Below are 23,878 nucleotides of genomic sequence, written 5' to 3' on the forward strand. Positions count from 1 at the left end.
TCAAACAAAAACATGCAGCTCCATTGTCTCTTGAAAAAATTTTGCATAAAAAATTCAAGACTTTCTGCAAAACTGTTCCCCTTGTGTCATTCCAGGACCCCAAACCACAAATAAGCGCTCAGTGCAATTCTATTGCTTCTCATTTCCGTAGGAAACACAGAGCAGAAGATGCCTCTGACCACAACTGTCTCCTGATGGTTAGAGCGACAGCTTCTCTCTGCTTTATTTAAAATACTCCTTTTTCAACCTGTTTCAGTAAAGTACAAACAGAATCCAATAAAACGTGAGGATCCAGTGGAGGAAAAAAAACCCCAACAACATTTAATTTCTACCCTGTGCCATATACTTAAAAAAAAAAAAAAAAAAAAAAATCAAAAAAAAAAAAAAAATCAAAAAAAAAATTCAGATTTCTTTTTTTATCAATTCACCCTTTTAAAAAGTTACTTTTTATTTCTGAAAGCAGCTCTTAATGCAAATCAAAAGCAGTTCCTGAGTAACTGCAGTAAACAGTGTCTTTTTAAAATATATATATTTTTTGCAATTCAGCTCATTTTGGTTCTGCCTTAATTTACCTCCCAGTTTTCAAGTTTAACCACAGCTCCTTTCACTCCAGAATGTGCAAGTTCAATAGCGTCAGCTCCCAAGTCCAGTGGCTGCAGACGTCCCTGCAGCATCGTCTGGGTGATGCGCGAGCTGCTCAGGGTGTGTTCCCACAATTGCTGCAAAGAGCATCCCAGGGCTCCCTCACGTCTTCTTCAGCAGGCGCCGGGACTGCCAGGTGTGCAGTTTATTGTAGGCCGTCTGCAGCATCTCCTCTATGTGACTTACCAACTGAAAAACAGCCAAAGATTTTGACCACACCAGGGAAGTCGGCAGTGCTTCTACTGACATCCCATGACCCATGCTCATCGTTATCCTTGACTGCTGACTAACCCAGGGAACAACCAAGAATTCTAGCTGTAAGCATGAAGCCACATACAAAACACAAGGGATCACCAGACATTAGGCTGATGGAGCCAGACTGGGTGTCCTGCCTAGGCAGGGTGAGTCTAGAATTACACAAGATAATTGTGGGTGAGGATCTTGGTAGCTGCTTTGGTAGGAAGGGAACTGCTCCACTTCTGGGCTGAATCCTAGTAGGTTTATCTCTGGATTACTTGACCCAAGGCTTGGTTTAGTTACCTCGGGGAGGGTATGGGGCACCATAGTCCTGAGAGTTAGCCAGAAACTGTGTGTGTGTGTGTGGCCACAATGTCTCATGTGTTTGTGGGTAAGAGGCGACAGTCTTCTAGTATGTCGGTGACTGGCTCCACACCAAATGCATGCAAAGGGACAGACTGACAAAAGAAATTAGATGTCTGGCTTGTAATGCCTATTATGAAATGACAGGATTTATTTCAGTCAAATCTGGAAGCTGATGGCTTTCCACTTAACTAGTAAGTTAAGAAGCAATTCTCCAACATCATATAAGTTTAAAGGGTTAGAAACTTTTCTGATTAAGAAGCAGCTACTTTTTGGAAGTTCAAAGAGACACAAGATATTATCATCAGATTAAGGGGAATGAAAATGATTTTTCTTTTTGGATAAAAAAAATTTTTGGTATTTGCTGTTAGCATCAGAAACCACCTGTTTGTAAAGAGATGTATTCTGAAGTCTCACTTGTGAGGAACTGTTTACACAGTCTTACCTTGCTCAGTTTCTTAGACCATTTGTTTTGTCTTTTGGGGAAACACTTTAAAGAAAGCTTTACCATCTATAATTCTCAGCCCATTATGTTTATATGGTAAATAAACTTGGCTAACTAAAAAAGAAACCAGAATGTCTACTCATTAACATAAAATCAAATACAATCTAAGTATTTTACTATACACAGAAAAGCCAGCTGTTTTCTTACATTTGTGCTTAAATACTGTCTCCGAATTTTTTCTTGGAATGGGCAGAGCTTAGTAGCTTGGAATCGTTCCAAATTACTCTTCATCCTCACTACCTGAAAAAGATGAGTAAAAACACAATGAGAGGTAGTGTTGCATGAGGCTAGAGGCTACAGTTGGCCTTTTCATCCTGGGTCAAGTCTTGCCCCTGACACATCCCAGATACGGAACTATAGTGACATGCTCCTCCCCACACCTGAAATGACCTTCTAGTGACTTTGTCTAGTTTGTCTTCATGTTTCCCCCAATAAAATGTGATCTCCTGGCAGGCAGAAATGGTTTTCTTTTGACTTGTATTCCCAGCACATCAGATGGCACAAGTAGGTACCTGATGGTAAAATGCTCATAGAATAAATGAAGAGCTTTGTTTTAGAGGGGAAAAAAATCCATATAAATAATATGATGCTTTTCAATGTCCAAAATGTGCTACATCTTGTGCTACAGATCTTGTGCAGCTTCTACCCTGGGAATTTTCCATACTGATAAAATTTCTGGTTCAAAATTGTCCCCTATCAAGTACAAAAAAACCAAACCAAAACAACGAAAACCCAAACCACTACAAAATAATCTACAGCAGTCACATGCTGAATTTTCTTTAGTTACTTTGTACCAGGTACTGTGCCAAGCATTTATGCATATTTCATTTAAATCCTCAAATTATCTGGAGAGGTAGGTGCTATTGTCCTAATTTCATGGATGAGGAAATCAAGACAAACACAGAATAAGGGACCTAAGCATTTTGCAGTTCTTTCCCCTTTCTTTTATTGTTACATTTTCCCATCTTCTAATCTCCTGACAGATTAAGCCTCCCTTCTCTCATTATCTCTCTTTGCTTAGGCTACACCTTGAAATATTTTCCCCATTCTCCCCCCTTTCTCCACCCCCCAAGAAACATTTCATTTTCCTGCTAAATTGAATTCCTTTAGCCCTTCTACCATTTATATAGATAGGACAGCCAGCCTGCACTTGATGCAAATCTTTGTTACTTATTAGTCACCCCCACCTACACACTCTAGAGTACATTCTGTGTTGATTACCTCAAAATTCTTATTGTTAAAGTCGAGTAGTGAGATCCCTAGGTTTTTTCTTTCCTATTTGGTTATTTGGTACCTCCTAGCTAATTATATATCACACTCAGGTCAGCTGTTTTTGAATAACTGATTTTCCTGTCTCTGCTGACTGATACTCTTAAAGCACAGAGCTGTGGGGGGAGTTCTTTGATTTAAGAAGTATTACAGATTTCTTTTGCCCTTAGGCCACAACAAACCCATTTTGCATTTAAGTCTCTCATAAATCTGGTTCCAGCTTATGACATTCCTAGGTTTTATGGTACGTTTTGCTCCTTTGCGTACTAAGCTACAAACCAGACTCACTGCAGTTGTATATGACATTCTACTTGCTAATGCCTGGGGCGGGGCCCCAAGCTCCCAACTTGCAAAATGACTAGCTCTGTCCAAGGCTCTCCTCAGATACCATCTCTTTTCTCCAAGAGACTCCCATTTCCTCTTCCAGGTACCAATGTCTGCCCATTTCTTTCACATTTCCTTATGGAATACAGCTCCTTGAAATGATATCAACTTTGTCCTGTATCCCTAGTGTCTATCACTTACAATGCCTTATTTATTTATTTATTTATTTATTCATTCATTCATTCATTTATTTATTTATTTAAAGCAGGCACCGAATATAGACTTTATACAAGGAAGGAATAATTCTCTTTTCTGACTAGCAAGGAGCAGATTCCTGCCTAGTCTGAATGCCAATATAAGCTGATATCACACCTGTATTCTGAGTAAAAGTTGCACAAAGAACTGCAATGACCTGCAAGGCTTTCTTAACTAACTTTCTCTTCCTAACTGATGGATCCTCTCCTTCTCTTGTTGGAACCTTTTGCTTTCTTTCCCCTTTTACCACTCTGAGCAAACTCCATAGGAGAGGGGACCAAGAGTCTTTTATGCTTTGTACCCACTCAATAAGTGGTCAATACTAACAGATGTTTAATGACTATATGTTAAATCCACCTGAAGCACTGAACTTTAGGGGGGAACTGTTTTCTGGTGTCTCTCTACCCCTGAAGATTCATTTTCTCTTCCCCAAAGTATGCTGAAGGCATCATACTGATGAATTCAGTCAATGTATCTTTAAAACTAAGTTACCTTATTATGCTAACTGACTGATGTTTATAGTTACTGTTATCCCTCTGGATTTAAATAATTGCACTGATGGGATTTTGGGTCCTAGATCAACACACCTTAAATAAAAGGGGCTCAGAACCTGCAAGCTTGAATTAGGGTAAAATTTTAAGTTCATCCCATTAAGAATATATTTCTGATCCAGAATTATCACTTCCTAAGCCATGGTGCACACCAGTTGAATAGAATTCCTCTGTCCTCACCTTTTCTTCTAGGAATGGTGTGTTAACTGGAAAACAGGACCAGAAATGTCTCAGCAGCTCCCCTACAGCCACATACAAGTGTTTGAGTTCTGATTGAATGTCATTTGGCACCATCTCTGAAAGAAAAAGTTAAGGTCTTTTGAAATCCAAGTCCCCTGTCTGCTCTATATACAGAATACACAAGACTAAAAAAGTCTTTGTATTCTAATACTATGCAGAATCATTCCTTTGAGATCTAAACAGACTTCCATAGCTTAAAATTCCCTCTGGGAGATAATAATAAGTGATAAAAGTAAAATTTCATGTTAACCTTACTTATTTTCTTCTGTCTTCAGGGGCCAGATTTAAAAAAAAATGTTAATGGTTACAACATTATGATAGCTTATGAATACAAAGCTTGCATTTGAATGAACAAAGCCTTATGAGCTTTTATAAAGTAAATGTTGTCCCCCTCCCACTCCACTGCCAGACTTTTTTCTGCCCAAGTGATACCAGCTGAACCTATGACACACATACGGTTTATGGCTTGCTGTGGTCCTCCCTGCATAAGTGCTCCTCCAGGGGAAAGGGCTGTGATGGTACTACTTGCAGCACCACTTGAAAGAACCTGGAGAACAATAAACAAAACTTGTCCTTTAGAGGGAAAGGGACCCACATGTGCAAAAATGTTTGTGGCAGCCCTTTTGGTAGTGGCAAGAAACTGGAAGCTGAGTGAAAGTACCAGTTTGAGAATGGTTGAATAAATTATGGTATATGAATGTTATGGAATATCATTGTTCTATAAGAAGCAATCAATAGGATGATTTCAGAGAGGCCTGGAAAGACTTATATGAACTGATGCTAAATGAAATGAGCAGAACCAGGAGATCCTTATACAAGGCAACAGCAAGATTATATGATGATCAATTCTGATGGACGTGGCTCTTTCCAACAATGAGATGAGTTCCAATGGTCTTGTGATCAAAAAAGCCATGTACAGCCAGAGAGAGGACTGTGGGAACTGAATGTAGTTCACAACATAGCATTCTCACTCTTTTTGTAGTTGTTTGCTTGCATTTTATTTTCTTCATCATTTTTTCTGGTTTGTTTTGAGTTTTCTTGTACAGCAAGATAAGTGTTATAAATATATACGCATACATTGGATTTAACATATATTTCTACCATGTTTAACATATACTGGACTACTTGCCATCTCAGGGAGAAAGGTGGAAAAAATGGAATACAAGATTTTGCAAAGGTTAATGTTGCAGAATTACCTATGCATGTGTTTTGAAAAATAAAAAGCTTTAATAAAACAAACAAAAAACTTGCCCTGTAGAATTATTTTAGTTATTACTTCAGACATAGTGAAATGGAAAAATAAAGAGTAAAAAATTTTCAGTTCAGAAGAACAGGAAAAAGCAGCCAAAATTCATCCATCTCAAGGCTTGATACATTTCATATCTTAATATTCTAAAGAGGCTCCATGCTTCTCCAGTGTTCAAGGATGAGCACCACTTCCTTATTCTAAGACTAGAAGGAGAATGCCTAAAACACTGGGGTAGTCACTAAGGACTTAGAAAGACCTAGGAGAATCTTGCTATTTAAATAGGGCCCTTCTTATGAAATAGGTGAAATTATTTTGTCCAATTACTTTAAACTTTGCTACTGGTAAAATAGAATGAGCAACAGAGAATGAAAGAGACTAAGCAAACAGACTGGTACAATTTTGTTCTTTTGAGGGCAGCTAAAAAGAGCAACTAATTCAATAGCAATGCAATCATTTATTATTTTCTTTTTTTTTTTTTTAATATTTTTCCCTTCAGTTCTGATTTTTTTTTTTAAAACAACATGACTAACATGGAAATGTTAAAAATAATTGTACATGTATAATCTATATATAATCTGTATCACATTGATTACTGCCTTGCAAAGGAGGGAGGTAAAGTAGGAAGGGAGAAAAAATATGGAACTCAAAATCTTATACAACTGTTGAAAACTATCTTCATTATCTACATTCAGAGCATAACTCCCTCTCCGGGAAATTTTCAGTCTAATTTTCCCACTAAGATAGATACATGTTTAGATATGTATATGTACATATGTATGTATGTACAAGAATATGAGCAGCCACAATGCTTTTTTCTTCACTTAATAAATATCTATTATCAATTTCCACATGTGTTTAAAAAAAAGAAAAAAAAGATTTGGAGTAAATGATCTCTAAAAGGCCCTTTCAGTTCTCACATTTTAGGTCTTATGATTCTCTTCAAAACAAGAACAACAAATAGAAAATGATGTACTTTAAATTTCAATATCTATCCCCAGATGACAGTTTTCTAAGTTAATATAGGAAAATCTGGAATTACTTACCTGAGTTAGTTGGGGTGTGTAAGTTTCCATCTCTTGCTTAATACTCTGAAAAGAATTGATAATATCCTGACTTGTTGCATATTGGAGGGACTGAATTGGAGTTGGGCCATGATAATACCTGAAGATTGAAGATGGAGGAAAAAGTTAATATAGCTCAATTTCAAAGGTTTTGCCTTTCAACTATGTCAGAAGTTACTATATGGTTTTCCTGATGTTGCAGAAATATGAGGCATTTTGTAAAATTACTCCATTCTTCACAGCATATTCAAGAAAGCAACAAATTGACAGAAAACTCAATTCATTGACCCTTTAGATCACAAAATGTAAGCCGGGAGTTCTGAATTGTAATCTTTTCAGTTAAGATGCAAAATTGTGCAAAGGAAGTTTTGCTAAAAACAGTAACTTCATCAATAATAGTAACTGGCCAAAATATGGAAGCCATTCTAGAAAGAATTCAGGGTAGAATCATTCTGCATATAACCGATTAACAAAACATTCACACTTATATGATACGTATTTTAACTTGAAAACGAACTCACCTATCTGACTTCTTCAAGCTTAGTGCAATTGTTTTTATGCTATTATTTTTTCCCAAGTCTTCATATTCAATGGATTCCTGTAACTTCACCTGGAATGATTTATAAACTTTTGAGGTTATTTGCTAATAGACAGCTAGGATGAGCCTCATATAATCTTTCTCTACATTTATCTTTAAATATACCCAATAAAAAGTACCACTGGAATTATAAGACTCATGATAATATATTATAGAGCATTAAATATATTTCAGAAAAGATTTAAATAAGAGACATTTTGGAAGCATTTTTGGGGTACGATATTGTTCAGTTATCACATTTTTTTTCCTGCTCAAGGAGCAGGACTGCAATAATTCCCTAAAGAGTCCTTTAGGACCAAATACTACTGCCCCAGTATGCCATCAAGACCCCTCTCACCATCAGAGAGGTAGTATCTTAAATGAGATTGTGGAACTTGTCCCTTTCAGCTAAAAATTTATGGGTATCAAGGAAGAAGGGAAAGTGTACTGAATAAAAAGAGGGGTTAAAGGAAGACTGAATCTGCTTCCAAACAACAGTCTCATACCTTACCCTTTTGACTGGTGGTTGAAAAAAGTCTGAATCCCGAGAGTTTCCATCTGTGCTGCTGTTTTCATTGTTGTGATCATTTTGTGCTTCACTTAAAGAGGGAAAAAGATATAGACATATTAAAATGCACAGAATAAGAGAAAACATGGAAAAAGCTTCAAGATTTCAACTACAACTCTTCTGTACACATTAAAACTTAACTGTTTCCTGAGACCTGCTGCCAGGACCATAGCACTATGATGGTTAAATCTTTTGATGATTGCAGCATTGCTATTCTCCTTTATGGATTTTGAAGAGTTGGAAGTAGATGGCACAGGGGAAACCCCATAGCCCTGTAAAGAACAATAAGAAGTTATAATACATGAAATAAATAAATATGAGGTTTTCCTCCATACTCTCAAATAAGGCTCTTCTGATCAACTATCATAGCTAATCTTTGGGAGAACACACTTGTTTAAAAAAAAAAAAAAAAAAAATTGTTGAATAACTGATTCGTAAACTGTTCTGTCCTCTCCCTCTCATCATTAAATTGTTCAGCATATTACCTATGGAAGACTTTGCACTTAAGACATGAAATAAAATCCATTAAGTAAACTAAAAAGTAGGGCCAGAAAAGAGGTGGGCTGGAATCAGGAAGGGAGAATAAAGGATAAGAGACCAAATACTACATACAGTTCCTATGAAATATGTAGAAACAAAACCAAATTTTAATAGTTCCCTTTCCCCTCCTCTACTAATCTAAAAGAAAGGACTACAATATATTTTTTTGAAAATCAGGGTTCTTTTTAATGTCTAAAAATTTATAGAGCACCCTTCGTCCATTAATAATAACTGAATTATTAGTAAGCATTAACTGAAAAGACTATTGAATACTGACTAATGCATAACGAGAAAGTTGTCAATTCAGTAGAGAGCTAGAAATAGACAGAAGGCTGGCACAAGAGTCAGAAAAACCTGGATTCATTCATGCAAAGCTATCAGACAAGTCAACATCTCTAAGTAGTCCTGAAACTAAAGAGTTGAAGAGGAGTAACACATGGAATTTCTTTAAATTCCCTGTATTAATGCAATCATAGTTCTGATCTTGGTTTATTGACCCTCCTTCAGCCTTTATAAGAGAAATCAGCAGTTATTATTCTACGTACATATGAAAAAGAATAATAGAGAATGGATGTCTGTTTGAAGCAATGAATGCCAACCTCAGATCTATCCCTGCCATGGCATTCCCATATACTTTGTAATAACTCCCCAGGCCTCCAGGAAATCTGTGGACTCCCTCCCCAATGCCTGTCACGTTAGGAACTACTGCTTTAGTGCTGAGTGTATGTTCTGTCTAGTACTTATAGAAAAACAGGGACAAGAATCATACTGAAAATAATCTGAGATATTGTGTGTGATCTGACAAACTAATGAGCTCTCACATTATCACGGATCTGCAAAGCTACTGGCCTCCAAGAAGGGTCTAAGTAGTACATATTTTAAATACCAAGGAATTGTGACAGAATTTCTATTTTAAAGGTATGTAATAAAAACCTTAGGTTTTAAATTGAACAAATTTATATCTATCAGAATGTTAGCAATTTTTTTCACCTCAACACCAAATTTAATTTGTAATATTGTTTGTTAGATAGTAACTAAAAAATATTTTCCCACATATACTGTCACGTCAGAACTTAAACTCTGCCTAGTTCACAGATGGTATAAGCTAATCGCCAAGTATAGAGATTTACTTTTATGTTAATTGTTTCTATTTTAAGCACTACAGAATTAAGATTAGACAGATGACCTAAATTACTTTAGAACATCATTTTACACTTTCTAGGAAAAAAAAGTTTCAAATAAAAGAGAACAAATTGATGAAATTAATTAAAACAATGCTGATCATATGTCACAAAAATTGTGACGAAGCACACAATAAGAGGGTCACTACAGACACTTCTCATTTCAGGTAATCCTTAGGAAACAGTAAGACTTATCTATTCTCATGACTTCTTATAGCCTGCTGATGGCTTTTTGTCTGTCATCTGGGAATTGGTCTAAGAACATCTAGAGGGGACCATCATTAGAAAGTTGGTCCACACTTTGGGAATTTTATTTGATGTTTTTGGCCACTGTTAGTCATACAGATTGTGTGCTGAGTGATGAAGTCACATTGATGAAGTCATATAGCATCTGAATTAAAGATATTTCTCAATGTCTTATTTGTTTTATGTTCTCCCTCAATTCCATCTTTCCTCCTCCCAGAAGCCAAAAGTGATTCTTCTCCTTTCACTTATCACTATGGCACTTTCCACCACTCATGGACTTGTCCATTATGAATATTTATTTCTGAGCATGTCTTCTTACTGTCATTTCTATGTTCACTGTAAAACAGGGCATTCATGAAGTGTTTGTTAAACTGAAATGGGAATTATGCAGTAGAAAGCACATACCATTTTGTTACTGTAATTGGTGATATCTGAGACCACAGGCTCTTAATCTTTTTTTTTTTTTTAAAACTCTCCCCCAAATTTTGAGATCCAAATTCTCTCCCTAAGCCACTCACTGAGAAGGCAAAACAATGTATCAATTATGCATTCCCTTCAAGTTCAGGTCCCCTAATACCAATCTGTGGGCTCCACAGCTAATAATGTCTACCTTAGATTGCTTCAAAACAATATAATTTGGGGTTCTGTTATTTCCTAATAAAAATATACAATTTCTCCTTACCTCATCTAATGATTTATCCTCCAGTGCTGTCAAATCTAGTAGAGGGTTTTTCACTCCTAGTGATACCATTGTTTTTAAACCTAGGGAAAAAAAAAAAACAAAAAACCAAACCAAACCAAACCAAAACATACAAACAAAAAACAAAACAAAACAAACAAAAAAACAACTTTAAGTTGTGCTAATTCACATCATTTTAGAAACAAATAACATTAATCTTTATCAAAATGCCAACAGGGATATAATAAGATCACTCACCCTTTTCATCCATTTTGGCACATTCAGCAAAGAGATCTTTTGACCCTGTGTTAAGCCGATCCCTATGAAAATAATGGGATTGGAAAAATCGTGTCCAGAACTCTTTTTCTGTCATGCTATGTGGAACATTTTCTGCATATTTCATTTTCACTGCAGGAAAACACAAAACAGATAAAGCTGTATAATGAAAAAAGCTATAGAGAATCTAGACACTACTTAAAAGCAAAACAAACCAAAACAAATTTACATTATTAAGCTCTCAAAGGAGACTCATAACAAGGTCATAAATAATTAGTATTAAGAACAAAAGATTCAAGTTGGGTATAAAAATGTATGAAGAGTCATAACACAGAAAAAGGGACCAGATTTATTTGGCATGATTCCAAAGGGGAGAATTAGGAATAATGGTTTACAGCCACAAAAAGACAGACTTGTCTATACGAGGGAACTTTCTATTAATAATTGTCCAAAAATGGAATGGAATCCTCTATGAGGTGAGTTCCCCATCAATGGAGGTGTTTAAGTAAAGGCTGTATGGACAATGATTTTAGACAATGTAAAAGGGAAGTGTGCATGATGTCATTTAATTCAACAAGTACACATTAAGGCCCATATGCTGTACTAAGTACAGATGATACAAAAACCAATGGTTTCTACTCTCAGGAAGGGGAGAAAGGAGGGAGGAACACCTGAACATTGATAAACAAGTATAAAGGAGTAAAAGTAATTTGCAATATTTCTGGGAGGGAGGGAGAATCATTGACAACTAGGGGAATCAGGAAGAAGTCTTGAAGGGAGCTAGAAGTTCTAGAGGCAGAGGAACAGGAGAACACTTGAGGCACATGTGGCATGTTCTATAATACAAACAGCGAGAAGAGTTCGATACAGTAAAGACAGTGTTTAGTAAGTCAGAGAAGGCAGTTTGTGGAGGTTGTGCATGGGTAGAGTTGCAGTGTGAGAGGCGAGGAGGGAGGGAGATCCATAGGAAGGACACTGGGACAATCCTGTGGAGAGGGCAGGAGGCAGACGAGCCTAGGTGGCTGCAGAGCTTGTGGAGGGAAGGGCGCGTGCAGGAGACACTCTATGACAAAACTGAGCAGATCTGGCAACTGCTGACTGTCCATTGTTGGTGGGGAAAGTGTCTGGGCCTGGTGACTTGGACAGTGGCAGATGAGAAGGCAAGCCTGGCATGCAGGGGATCAAGGCTGGGTATGTGGATTCAGGGGGCATTTGATTAGAGAGGGCAGTTGCACTCAAGGGGTTTGAAATCATCAAGAAAGACAATTAAAAAAGAATACTTGTGATAGATCTGGGTACAGCCCCAAGATAGTGGCAAGATAGGGATAGTGATCCTGTAAAGAAAACTGAGTACAACCAGTAAGACAGGTAGGCACTACCTTAATGTCCCTTAAAATCTTATTTTACAGTCTTACTTAAAACTGTAAATAAGATTAACTACACAGAATCTAGCCCAAACAGTAAATGATAAAGCAGTACAAAAATATTGAGAACATATAATTCTAAATGTAAGAAAATACCTTGGATTTGGGTGATGTGATTCATTTAGTGAATCATAAAAAAAAAAAAAAAAATCCTCTTAATCTTCTGAGAAACCTAATCTGATCAAAATAAGTTTAGCTATAGAAGACAAACTCTGAAAAGATGAAAAGAAAGGCTCTTCAACAAATGAAGTAACAGCAAAAATGGGGAACTGTCTTTCAAGGATGCATTACATCACACATACATACCCCGATAGAAATTTCTTACCTGCTGGGTAGGTCCTAAATATGGACTCAATGATATCAGAAGTTAAATTATATCTTAGGCCATTACAGCCATCTGTTTGGGGGCGGACATCAGCCTAAGAGAAAGAGCATAAATAGAAGTCAATTGAAATGATACAGGAAAAATAACATTTGAGGGCTAACCAAACACTAGGTGCAGGGAATAAAACTCTTATTAGGCTTTCTCAACCATTTGGATTGCTGTCCTCCTTGGCCTTTTTCTCTGTTACTACTAGGGCCCCAAAGGTCTGGTTCATATGCCCAATAGCCAAGCTTAGAAAAATTTTACTTCTAGGAAATTTCACAATGCAGCAAAATGAGTAAGTTGAAGGGCAGGCAATTGCTGAATATTTTGTTCTAGGAGCCTCATTTACTTTCAAAATGATAATAACAATTAATTAAATCAATGTTAATTAATTTAACAAATTAAATTATCACTTAATGATAGAGGGAACTCCCAGGTGAAGCATTGCCCTGCCACCTACAGTTGCATGGGCACCAGAGATCAAGTGACTTTTTCAGGATCACAAAACAAGTATGAGTGAGCCTTGAGGTCAGCTCTCCCATCTACTACACTACATTCCTCTAAATTTTATAATGAATTTAAACTAAGATAAAAAATACCCGTAGGGACAGGTGAGGCCACCAAATAAAACAAAGGAGAAATAAGAACTACTTATATAAGCCAGACTGCTCTGCTTAAAGCTCAGATAGCCTTAGAACCAGAATCCTTAATAAGTTGAGCACTGCCTAATTATTCAGAGTTAGTTTGAAGAGCACAAATGACAAATGACAAAAACAGAAGTCAAAATAAACATGCTTAATATGTAATATTATTTTAACAGACCTGAGAACATAAAGAATTTTAAATTCTCTTTTTTCCCCCCCTGAGGCTGGGGTTAAGTGACTTGCCCAGGGTCACACAGCTAGGAAGTGTTAAGTGTCTGAGACCAGATTTGAACTCGAGTCCTCCTGAATTCAGGGCTAGTGCTCTATCCACCTAGCTGCCCCCAAGAATTTTAAATTCAAAAAAGCATTTTACACTTGCCAGAAAATACCAAAGATCTCTATCAAGCACATAATTTTCCAATTTTTCCTTCTTTAGAAGTCTGAGAATAAGTCAGATCACATACCAGAAATGCTGCAGAAATGCCCACATCCTGCTTGTGATTGGATGCTGCAGGGCTATCCGCAGCATTCATGCTTAAACGATTGGCCCAGAATTCCTCAGCACTGATCACCTGACTCACAACCAGGTCTTTATAAAGCTGAAACAAAACAGGATCTTCTTGCAGCATTCTGGTGATAGAATGTATTAAATAAAAATTGAACTTTATAGAAAAAAGTGTCATTCAAGTTTCAAAAACAAGCATCAAAACACAATCCCGAACTGATCTAAAAAGTCAACATTATGGACCCTTTTAAATTCTTTTTTTAAATAATCAATGTAGAAAAGCATTTTAGAAGAGTATATTTAGGCTAAAGGTGGGTATGGTAATAATGGAACAATACTGCCTCAGATGGTGGGAGGGGGAGAAATTTGCAGCATACAATTTTTCCCAGTGACTCTTTTGCCAAGGAAGAGTAGACATATATATATCGACAGTTTGAAGAATTATAGTGATTTTTAATTTAAATTCAAATCTTGAGTCAATCTAATCTCTCTCAACCCTCACCTTATTTCTGTATTTTACTTGTGGGGCAAAACACTCTGGAAGACTAGATGTGCTGACATTTTTCTCCTAATATCTAAAGTGGAAACATCTCACTTTCCCTTTCCATAGGATTCCTTTTTATTTCCTTAAGTAGGGCTGGTATCCTAAGTAAACTCTATGGTCCTAGGAATCAGGAGACATGAATTCCACTTTTAATCTTGCCAGTAATGTGTATGTTTGGTGAATTACTCAACTTCTTAGTGTCATTTTCATAATTTGTAAATTGGGAATAATAACCCCAATGGTTGTTAGAATTTAAGGGCAGCACATGTAAAATTAACTTCTTTTCCTTTCTTTTTTTTGCTGAGACAATTAAGTGACTTGCCGAGGGTCACACCTGGGAAGTGTTAAATGTCTAAGGTCAAATTTGAACTCAAGTCCTCCCGACTTCAGAGCTGGTGCTCTAATGCACTTTGCCACCTAGCTGCCTCATGTGAAATTAATTTGAAAAATTAGTTATCTTTTTATTACAAGGCAGTATCACTACTATGGGCAAATCCAAATGCAGCCGAGGTGGGAATAACAAGGCACACTTGAAGAGGCTGAAAGGCAGCCGGGTGTCTGAAGGCCATTCCCCAGCTTTTCCCTGCCCTTCACCTGTTTTTCTCTTCCAGTTCTTTATTGGCTTTCCTCTTGAATTTGGGTAGCAACTGCTGAAGAAGGTCTTTCACAGCATCTCGCTCCTTTACAGCTGTGCTTTCATTGGAAAAATGGAAATTGGTTGTGTCTCCTGCATGTAGGACCAGCTGAAGCTGGATTTTAGCTTTTCCTTCTGGGCTGATTTTCTGGCCTGAAAACAAACATGAGGCTAATTAGCATGTGTTCACTAAGTGGCTATAGCACAGGGCCATAGACAGTAGACCATGCCTATTTCCTTCCCAAGTTTGTGGTCAAGCTACCCTCTTTTCTATGGGGCAAAGAACATGACAAGATGGTCTTAAAGATGGCTTTAAATGAGGTTCATAAGTCAAAGACATCAGAGCAGCCCACTGCTTCAACATGTGGAGATTTGCAAGATGCTAAGATTCTCCTTGTTCTTGTGGGACAACTCCCTCTGAAAACTTCTCATCTATTTGTCAATAATCAAGGATACAATGGGCTCTAGATCAGAGAAATAATGATAAATAGAATACTTTCTTTCAAAATAATTAAATTAACAAAGGCAAACCTGTCATGATTTACAAAAGCTTAGATTCTTTTGATGTTAATGGAGAGATAGTAGCCTTAAAAAATGGGTCTCACAACATCTTCTCCATATAACCTTTCTCTTCTTTGGAATGAATCTAAGAATGGTAGAAATTTTTCCTCATTTAGACGATCTTATTTTTCATTGTAATACAGTAATGGTATGTTTACATGTACAAGATCCTCTTATCTTCAGCTAAAGATCTAAGTCAACTAAAAACTTTTAGACAGTTTGCATTTTTGGTAGGTTCCAAATTTGGTTTTACCCACAATGCCTATACTTCACTGTTAAGGTGTCTTCCTAAAAATTTTATATGTGAAATTTATTTTGCTAAATATAAATGAAGGATACTTTACGAGATAAATAACCAATGAGTTTGATTTAAAACAGACACCATCTTCCTTCCCCATTCTTATCAAGTGATTTTTCACTGGAGAAATGTAGATTGTAATCTGAAACACTAAAAGGCAGGATGTGGTACTATATAGTAGAAGCTCTTGGAATCAAGAGCTTGGATCAAATTCTGCCTCTAACACATCCCTTAACTCTCAGGACCCCAAGGAACCTTCCAAAATGATAAATCAGGAACAAACTGGATCTGCACTACTCTAGGTAGTTTCTGAACCATAATTTCCCATGTGGACGAAATCGCATCCATCCTGACCTCCTCCTCACCTAACATGACAAGAAAAGCTATTGTTGGATGGAAACATCCTACTTCAGGCCTCCCCTAGACTACCACAAGGGTCCAATGCCTCTACTCTCTCCTCAGTTGATTCGAGTGTTGCTCAAATGATGTTTCAAAAGGACAGGTCTACAGGTCCTATTATGTCAAGCCTACTACTCAAACTCTAAAAGCTTTTTGGATCAAATATAAGCACCTATAGTTGGCTTCTAAGAAACCACCTTTACATCTTTTCATGGCACCATAGTCCAGTTAAGACTGGACTTCTTATTCTCCTTCTCTGTCTGGCACTGGCTAGTTTCTTTTTCATCTGTGTGTCTAAGAACTTTTTTCCTTCCAAACCTAACTCAAGTAAAATGGGGAATATTTGTAAAGTGCTTTGCAAACCATAAAGCACTAAAAAATGTTAGCTATTCTTTTTTTAGTACCACCTTATATGTGAGGTCTCTCCAGATGTTGGTGTCCTTATCCATGTAGATTATCTTACATATTTACTTTATTTGTACTTCATTTTTAATTGTTATTATGCTCCTTGAGGTCAGAGTGGTTTTATTTTTTGACTTTGTACTTTAGCATCTAACGTGCTTCAAATGTAGCAGATGCTTAATAGGTGTGTTCATTGTGTGAAAGATGGTCTGTAGCTAATATATAAGAAAGCAATGTTTCCTGTAACACCAACAAAACTACAAAGCTAGGTATTGCTACAAAAATGCTAATAAAACAAGAAGTACCAAAACTTTATTTGTAAATTACAATAATTTCCCAAGGAAATGGTGGCTAGCTTCCCCGAACAATCTCTAAAAAACCAGTTTAATTCAGAGTGTGCCCCAAGCACAGCACTATTACGAATTCTACAGAAACTATTTATAAAACTATTTATCTGAAAATACATTCTGGATAGCTCCAGTGGAGGTAAGGGGCAGAGCTCCTGGGCAACCCTAATAACCAGTGACTTGGTCTAATTGCACTACATTGACTCCATTCAGAGTGGTCAAGGCCTGTCTCCCTCTCCCTGGCCTACTTCTCCAGACTCCATGGGAGTGAGATGGGGTGAACAATGAATGATAAGCCAGATGAAACAGCAACATGGCTGTCCCTACCATTAGGCTTCTGTGCAAGCTGTGCTTTATGATTTGCCACTATCTCTACTGTTCTTCCAGTTTTTCTTCCCATTCCTGTGTTCATCAATTACAAATCATGTAGGAACAAACTTCCGCCTCGCATTGTCTTATCTCTTTTCTCAATCCTATTCTACCTCTCTCTTACTGTCACTGCCCAAACCTTCTCTGTAATCTCCATTTTATAGTGAACAAAATGCTTATTTTTTCCTGGATTTCTTTGGACCTGTCTTTCCACAGACTCTAAGGTGTTCTTAGCCATCCTAAGTAGCAACCCCCCTTCCCTAAACTCCATCACTTTCCCAGAGCTGGAAGAAATCACCTCCGGGCTGATTGGGACACCACATACTCATTTTATCCAACCTCAATGGGGCTATCATTACACTGAGGCCATTATTTTATTATTTCCTAAATGCCTTACTCATTCAGTACAGTAACGTCCCCAGCCTCTCACCCAATAAACTACTTCTTGTTGTCCTGAATAGTTATCTATACTCCTCAATCTTTGAGTAACTTTATTCAAATCAAACTGTTTTCTGCAATGTTTTATTAATGACTAAATCTGATCTTTTTTCCTCTCAAGTCCTGTTCTTTAATCTAGCTGTAGCATTTGACACCATTGATTCTTTCAATGGGTTGTGTGATATCCTTTTGTGATACCTGACAATCTCCTCTGCAGGCCTCCAACTATACCATACTCCCTAACTGTGGGGAACCCCTCTTCCCTGGCTCTGTGCTCAGCAATTTTATCAACTTCAGGGAGTTCTCATGTCTACATACATGACTCAAAGATCTAGTCCAAGCCTTTCCCCTAAGCTTTAGTGACATATATACCAATTGCCTACCTGGATAGTTTAAATTTCTTTCTCCAGTGCTTAGCACACAATAAGTCAACAAACATTTATCAAGTGTGTGTGCTGTGCTAAGTTTTAAGTGTTCAGAAGTTGTAAAACAGTTGGCTATATTTGGAATTGTGATTTCTCCTGTAGCAACTGGTTTTATATTTTCCCAAGTATCCTGTATGACCTATTTTGATGTATTAACTTATTAATATTACAGTACATGTGTCACAGCAAAATGAAGGTGAGCATGACTGATAAGTTGTTCTAAGTTATAAGTTACAATTTTGTCTTTTCAATTAATGGGTCTCCCACAAATTGAGAGAACTAGGGGGTTATTTTATGAATAAAGGTTCAAATTCTAGTTAGAACCAAAGCAGAAGAAAGAAAGGGCAAATGCTACTAAAACCAAAATATAATGAATTTCCTAGTATAACCCACAAATGTTTATATTTACCCTGATTTTTAAGTGTTTAAAGCTAAACTTGCAAACTTGGGGGTTGCTAAATAAAACATGAAAATAGCTTATGCCTTACTTTAAAAAATAATCCCCCTCCCCAAACCCAAAACCCATTGAAGTATCTAATAATAACCAGTGGCCAATTATCAATGAAAGTCACAAGCATAAGAGGTGCAAGTTGAAGTTATAACTTTCTGGTTCCAAGACTGGATCTTTTTATACTCTCATCCTGCCTTTCAAATACGTCATAGTTATTTGAGAAGTGCTTGCAAATAGAATATATGACAGCTTATATAATCTTTAGAACTGTGTATTATGAGTCCTGTGGGCAGTCTGGTTACAGATTTCTTCTCAGAATGTTTTTAAACGCATAAAATAAAATAAAATACATAGGACCACAAAGGAGACAAATTTTATTGAAATACAGTTATCAAAATGTTAAAAAAACCAAAAATTTCTGCTTTAGATGAATGACTTACATTTAATGTCCGCATACATATGGCTGATTGTAAACCTGTCTTTGCCTTCAGGTGCCCAAGCTATCCTTTCTGCCATGAGATACAGGGCTCCATCTTGCTTCTTCTGACGCACCTTCTTTACAATCAGTAAAACTTCTTCCGATGAAGTTGCCATACTGGTTGAAAGGTACTATTGGAGAAAAATGAAGGCACCGTCACCCTCTTAAATTTGATGTTAAGACAGCACAAAATTTGCTCATATTTGCTTAGAGGAGTAATGCATTATAAAACTTGTATATCTTTAGTATTTGTAAGTTTTAAATTTTAAAAGCAAGTATCTATTCACTTCACTTTTGTTCAATCAACAAACACAGCACTACTGATATAGTATGATTTTTAGGCTGTAATTTATATAGCATACTTCTCAATCATAAGATTGAGCATAGGTATCAGTGACAGTTATCATTAATTCACTCCATATTCTGAGTCTTTAAGATTATTAATTCGTAAAATTTTAAAAATAGTACAGTCTATGGAGCTATCCTTTTAAAAATTTGTTATTTTACAAAACTACTTTCATATTTCTGTATGTTTTCTGCAGACCATTAATTTATGGTACTTGAAATTTATACAGATACTCCAAAAACACAGGGCATTTGGGTGGTTTTCTGGTTTTTCCTTTTTGTTATTATATATTGTATTTCTGCAGATACTCTTATGCAACTTTAAAAAACAAATTTATTTGTAATTATTTCTTATAGTGCTTATAAAAATGAATTAGCAAATTTAGAAAGTTAGCTATAGAGCTAGAAGGGGAGATTGTTTAGTCTAACTCTCCGTTTTAGTGATAAAGAAAACAGATTCAGAAAAATCAAAAAACTTGTCAGTGGCAAAGGTGAGCCCAGAATTCAAGCTCCCCAAATTCATTCCCCAAATCTATTTCCCCTCAACTGTTGCAATTCCCTATTGCTTATATAGAACTCCATGCTCTGCTTCCAAACAAAACTCCATTTGGCCTCAAATCTTCAACTTTAAGGACTGAATATCTACTTTATGGTTCAGTTATTTCCCCCCTATCTTTTAATGACCAAACCTCCAAACTGCTCTATTTGTTGATTTCATTTAAAATTTCTTAACAAACTTTATGTATTAAAAATAGTTTCTACTGCCTAGTTACTCTGGGTGCCAGAATTCCAGAACCAGTAACTAATTTTTACAAGGTATACTAGTTTCTTGAAGGCTGAAGAGGTCAGAGGGAGAGAGTGTGTGAGGCTGGTGACTGAATGCCTAATTATCTCTTAGCATCTGTTAAAATAGGAATTTAATATTTGATAAACTGAATTCAACTGCATCAATCTTCAAAAGGTAATGTATTTAGCTGCTCATTGAGTAATACTCCTCTCTATCAATACTTCAAGACTGGAGTGGGTTTTTTTAAAGTACAATTCTAGATGTTTCTAGAACTCTTACTCATCAGTTATTTTTAATGTTTTTTTTTTTTTTTCTTCTCTTTCTTCTCTGCCCATGCTTTGCTGTATTACTGCAACATACTAGCTTCTCAGCTGCAAGAGCGGGACCCTGTCACTGGAGTCCTTTCCAAACCTCTCTGGAGATAGGTTTTCCTTAAGGGAATACCTGTATATTATCACCTGTGAACAAAGCCTATAAAAGCTCCCAAGGATCACAATTCTAGGAACATTCTAAGATTCATTGCATATAGTATAATCCGTAATATGCAAGAAAGGAAATTGGGAAATTCAGTCATCTCATGTTCTTAACTATTACCACAGAACTCATCTTTGACTACATGAGACTATTAATAAATCAATGGTCATATATGCAGGTTTAGTACTGTGTTATACTGTTTCCCTCAAAAAGCAAACAAAAAAATGAGTCATTTAAACTACCATTGTGGGGAAGAAGGACAAGCTAGAATACCTATGTATCCTCACAACAATCAAAGTCTAGTAAAGAATAAAAAAAACATGTTAAGCAACAATGAGGGGTAGAAACGTTAAAAGAACAGAAAAGGAAAATGCAAAGTGATGTATTTCAGAAGAGAGATTACTTCTGCCTGGAACCTGAAAGATTGAGAAGTGTGATGGGAGTGTGGAGAAAAGGCAATGTAGGCAATAGGACAAGTATTGTCTAAGAGTTATGGGGGAAGGAAGGTCCAGGCTATCTTCAGAGATTTATTAAACTGTCTAGTTTGCTGGGGTAACAAAATCACATGAGAGGACAAATGGATAGAAGCAAACTTTTTTGGTCATGGAAAAAAAATTTTTTTAAAGGTCACACTGAGGTAGGCACAGGGTTAAAAATCTATACTTGTGGAGAGTAATTATCCTAATGGAATTAAGACTGCATGAATTTGGAAATATGAGAAACCACTGAAAGCTTGTGAGTAAAGTAGTGATAGTTTAGTTCTAGTTCTACCATTAACTGTCACCCTTACTTCTCCTCTGAAAGAGAAAAGGGGGGGGGCAGGAGAAAGAGAGAATAAATAGAACTGAACCTTGAGGTAAAACAATTATGGGTTAGGAAGATTAAAAAAAAAATTGTTGTACAAGCAGTCAAATCAAAACCAAAAGGCATTTTTATATACCTATGCGCAAGTTACTGTCTTTCTCTGTATCCCTCAGAAACTAGGAAAAAGAGTTTAAGGATGGGTGATTGCAGTCACATCTGGGAGAGTGAAAAAAAAGGTCACTGGAATTGGTAATTGAAAGCAGTTTCATCAGTGAACTACAACCTAAGATGGCAAGTGGCTAAGGATTGGAGAAAGTAGGCTTAGAAATATATAGGCTATCTTTTCAGAAATTATTTTTTTTCCAATTTAAAAAAATCAATTTTTCTTTACCTCATTTCCCATTGAAAAGGAAAGACAAAATTTTTGTAACAAATATGTGTAGTCAAGTAAAATAAATTTGTGCATGGGTCATATCAAAATTATATATGTGCATGTGTCTACCCTTTTTAGAAGTTTGGTAGTTAAGAAAAAAAAAAAAAAAGAACAGGATGGAAGCTTCTACAGACTTTTTTGTTTTGAAAGGTAAAAGTGAAGGAGGTAACCCTTCTGTCTCCTACCTGCCAATAGCCGACTATGTCCGGCTGCAAAGACCAGTCAAGGCCCCTGTCTGAGATATTAGTTGAAGAGAAAGAATGGGTAGAAGACTGAACTTGCAAGTGAGAAATAACTGCTGAAGCACAAGGTCTTGAAATAAACAGGAATAGAAGGGATTGAGAGGATAAGTGGAAAGGTCAGACATGGGATGTGGGTGTGATATAGCAAAGATGCAGAGAAATTCTGAAAAGGAGAAAAATGGAAGTTCATCCATTAACATCTCAGTGATATGGGAGAAATGAGAAAGGCTAAATGTACAAGACTGGAAACTTAGTAAGTAAAACCACTGGCAGTATCAATGGGTTAAGGAGCCTGCTTGTGGAGCAAAGGCTTTAGAGCTGCCCTCAAAGATAGGAAGAGCAGCATCCAGTGGCTTGTGATCCTGGGTAAACCCTGGCACCTCTCATTGCACCCCTATACTTTGTCTACTGCTAGTTAGTTCTGCCACTGCTTGAACCTATTGCTTGAAACTAGTAATAAAATCCAGAGTTTAGGAGAAAAATGGGGGTAGGGTACAATTCTCAAAAACTTGTCATAAAAGACAGACCTCATTAAATTGGAAGCATAATATTATGCATTATTGCACACAATATTGCAAAATACTGGCACTGTCTTTGTCCTGTCCATAGCGGAAGGTGGAGGTGAGTGGACATGGCAAGAGTTGGATGGAAGGGAGGGAGGAAAAGAGAGAGAGAGAAGGATATGGAGGGAGCTTGTGGGCAAGACCAAGCCTCCTCCACTCAACAGCACCTACTGTTTCAAGAAATAAAATATGGTATTTTACTTTGACAAGGACATGAGGTTTTCTTGTGGCTGTGGGTATTGGAAGGGTTGTAGCTTTTGAGTTATTGTGAAGGGGTGAATAAAGGATTATTTGAAATCGCCCTGTTGCTCAGGAGATAACACATGTTCTCTTCTTTCCTTCAAGATGTTTTTGTTTTTTCAAGGTTCTTCTCCTCAATCCTTAAAGCTCCTTTTGCATATAGTGCTTGGCATTTTTGAATCAAGATACTTAAAAATGTTTTGGGATGCTGAATGAGGGTTTATTAAATATAGGGAAGTTCACAGATGTGAAATAGCAAAACACCTTATAGGATAACATTGGAGAGCTGAGGTAGTCATATAGTTAAATGCCAGAAATGTGTGTGTGTTTGTATAGCCCAGCAGGGCTATTTCTGAGGACAAAATCACGCACAACTGTATTTTCTAGTATATTAACTTTGTCAGAACAAACCTGTTTCTAATCTAGCATAATATATACTTTTACTCAATTTGACTGCCCCAACAATCCCATGAGATTAAGTGTAACAGGGATTAGGCCAATTTTATGACTGAAGAAAAATAAGGCTTCCTAGGTTTAAGTGACTTGCTTGCACATCTAATAAGTGGAATTACAAGTTGGACATGCGTTTCCATAGGGACCACTTTTCTCTGTGTCTCAAGTGAAGCTTAAAAAACACATGAGGAAATTGTGGAAGGCTGGGGATTAAGAAAGATGTGGGAAAAAGTCAGGAGGTAAGGCAATTTACAGTGTCAGTGGAAACTATAATGAAATGGTTCATATTGAGCAGGTAGGGAAGTAAAAGCAGAAGTAAGGTTGTTAAACAGGTAGAAAAAAGATGGACTAAAGACTGAGACAAAGGGTTGGAAGGCTTAAGTGAGATAAGTGAAATCATAAAGAAGTTGTACTGAAATCCCAATGAGGTCCAGCAATATGGTTGTGGCTGTTCCTAGGGTTGAGTGGATATAGAGGAAGTCTTGTTC

General features: G+C 36.7%; 1 protein-coding gene across 1 annotated transcript in view; it reads right to left on the bottom strand.

Moving 5' to 3' along the window:
- Window positions 1–407: 407 nt before the first annotated feature.
- The window catches only part of GTF2H1 (general transcription factor IIH subunit 1), a 30,933-nt gene continuing 7,462 nt past the window's right edge, over window positions 408–23,878 (bottom strand). The window contains exons 2-15 of the mRNA XM_074272544.1: window positions 19,012–19,180; window positions 14,842–15,034; window positions 13,663–13,828; window positions 12,513–12,606; window positions 10,746–10,895; window positions 10,491–10,570; window positions 7,983–8,113; window positions 7,785–7,872; window positions 7,218–7,306; window positions 6,679–6,796; window positions 4,843–4,933; window positions 4,327–4,442; window positions 1,895–1,987; window positions 408–831 (exon numbers count right to left, since the gene is read on the bottom strand). Coding sequence (XP_074128645.1) covers window positions 745–831; window positions 1,895–1,987; window positions 4,327–4,442; window positions 4,843–4,933; window positions 6,679–6,796; window positions 7,218–7,306; window positions 7,785–7,872; window positions 7,983–8,113; window positions 10,491–10,570; window positions 10,746–10,895; window positions 12,513–12,606; window positions 13,663–13,828; window positions 14,842–15,034; window positions 19,012–19,165 — 1,650 coding nt within the window. The 5' untranslated portion in view covers window positions 19,166–19,180 and the 3' untranslated portion in view covers window positions 408–744. The remainder of the gene's footprint in view (window positions 832–1,894; window positions 1,988–4,326; window positions 4,443–4,842; window positions 4,934–6,678; window positions 6,797–7,217; window positions 7,307–7,784; window positions 7,873–7,982; window positions 8,114–10,490; window positions 10,571–10,745; window positions 10,896–12,512; window positions 12,607–13,662; window positions 13,829–14,841; window positions 15,035–19,011; window positions 19,181–23,878) is intronic.

This window comes from Sminthopsis crassicaudata, chromosome 6 (genome assembly GCF_048593235.1).
Source record: "Sminthopsis crassicaudata isolate SCR6 chromosome 6, ASM4859323v1, whole genome shotgun sequence".
Lineage (NCBI taxonomy): Eukaryota > Metazoa > Chordata > Mammalia > Dasyuromorphia > Dasyuridae > Sminthopsis > Sminthopsis crassicaudata.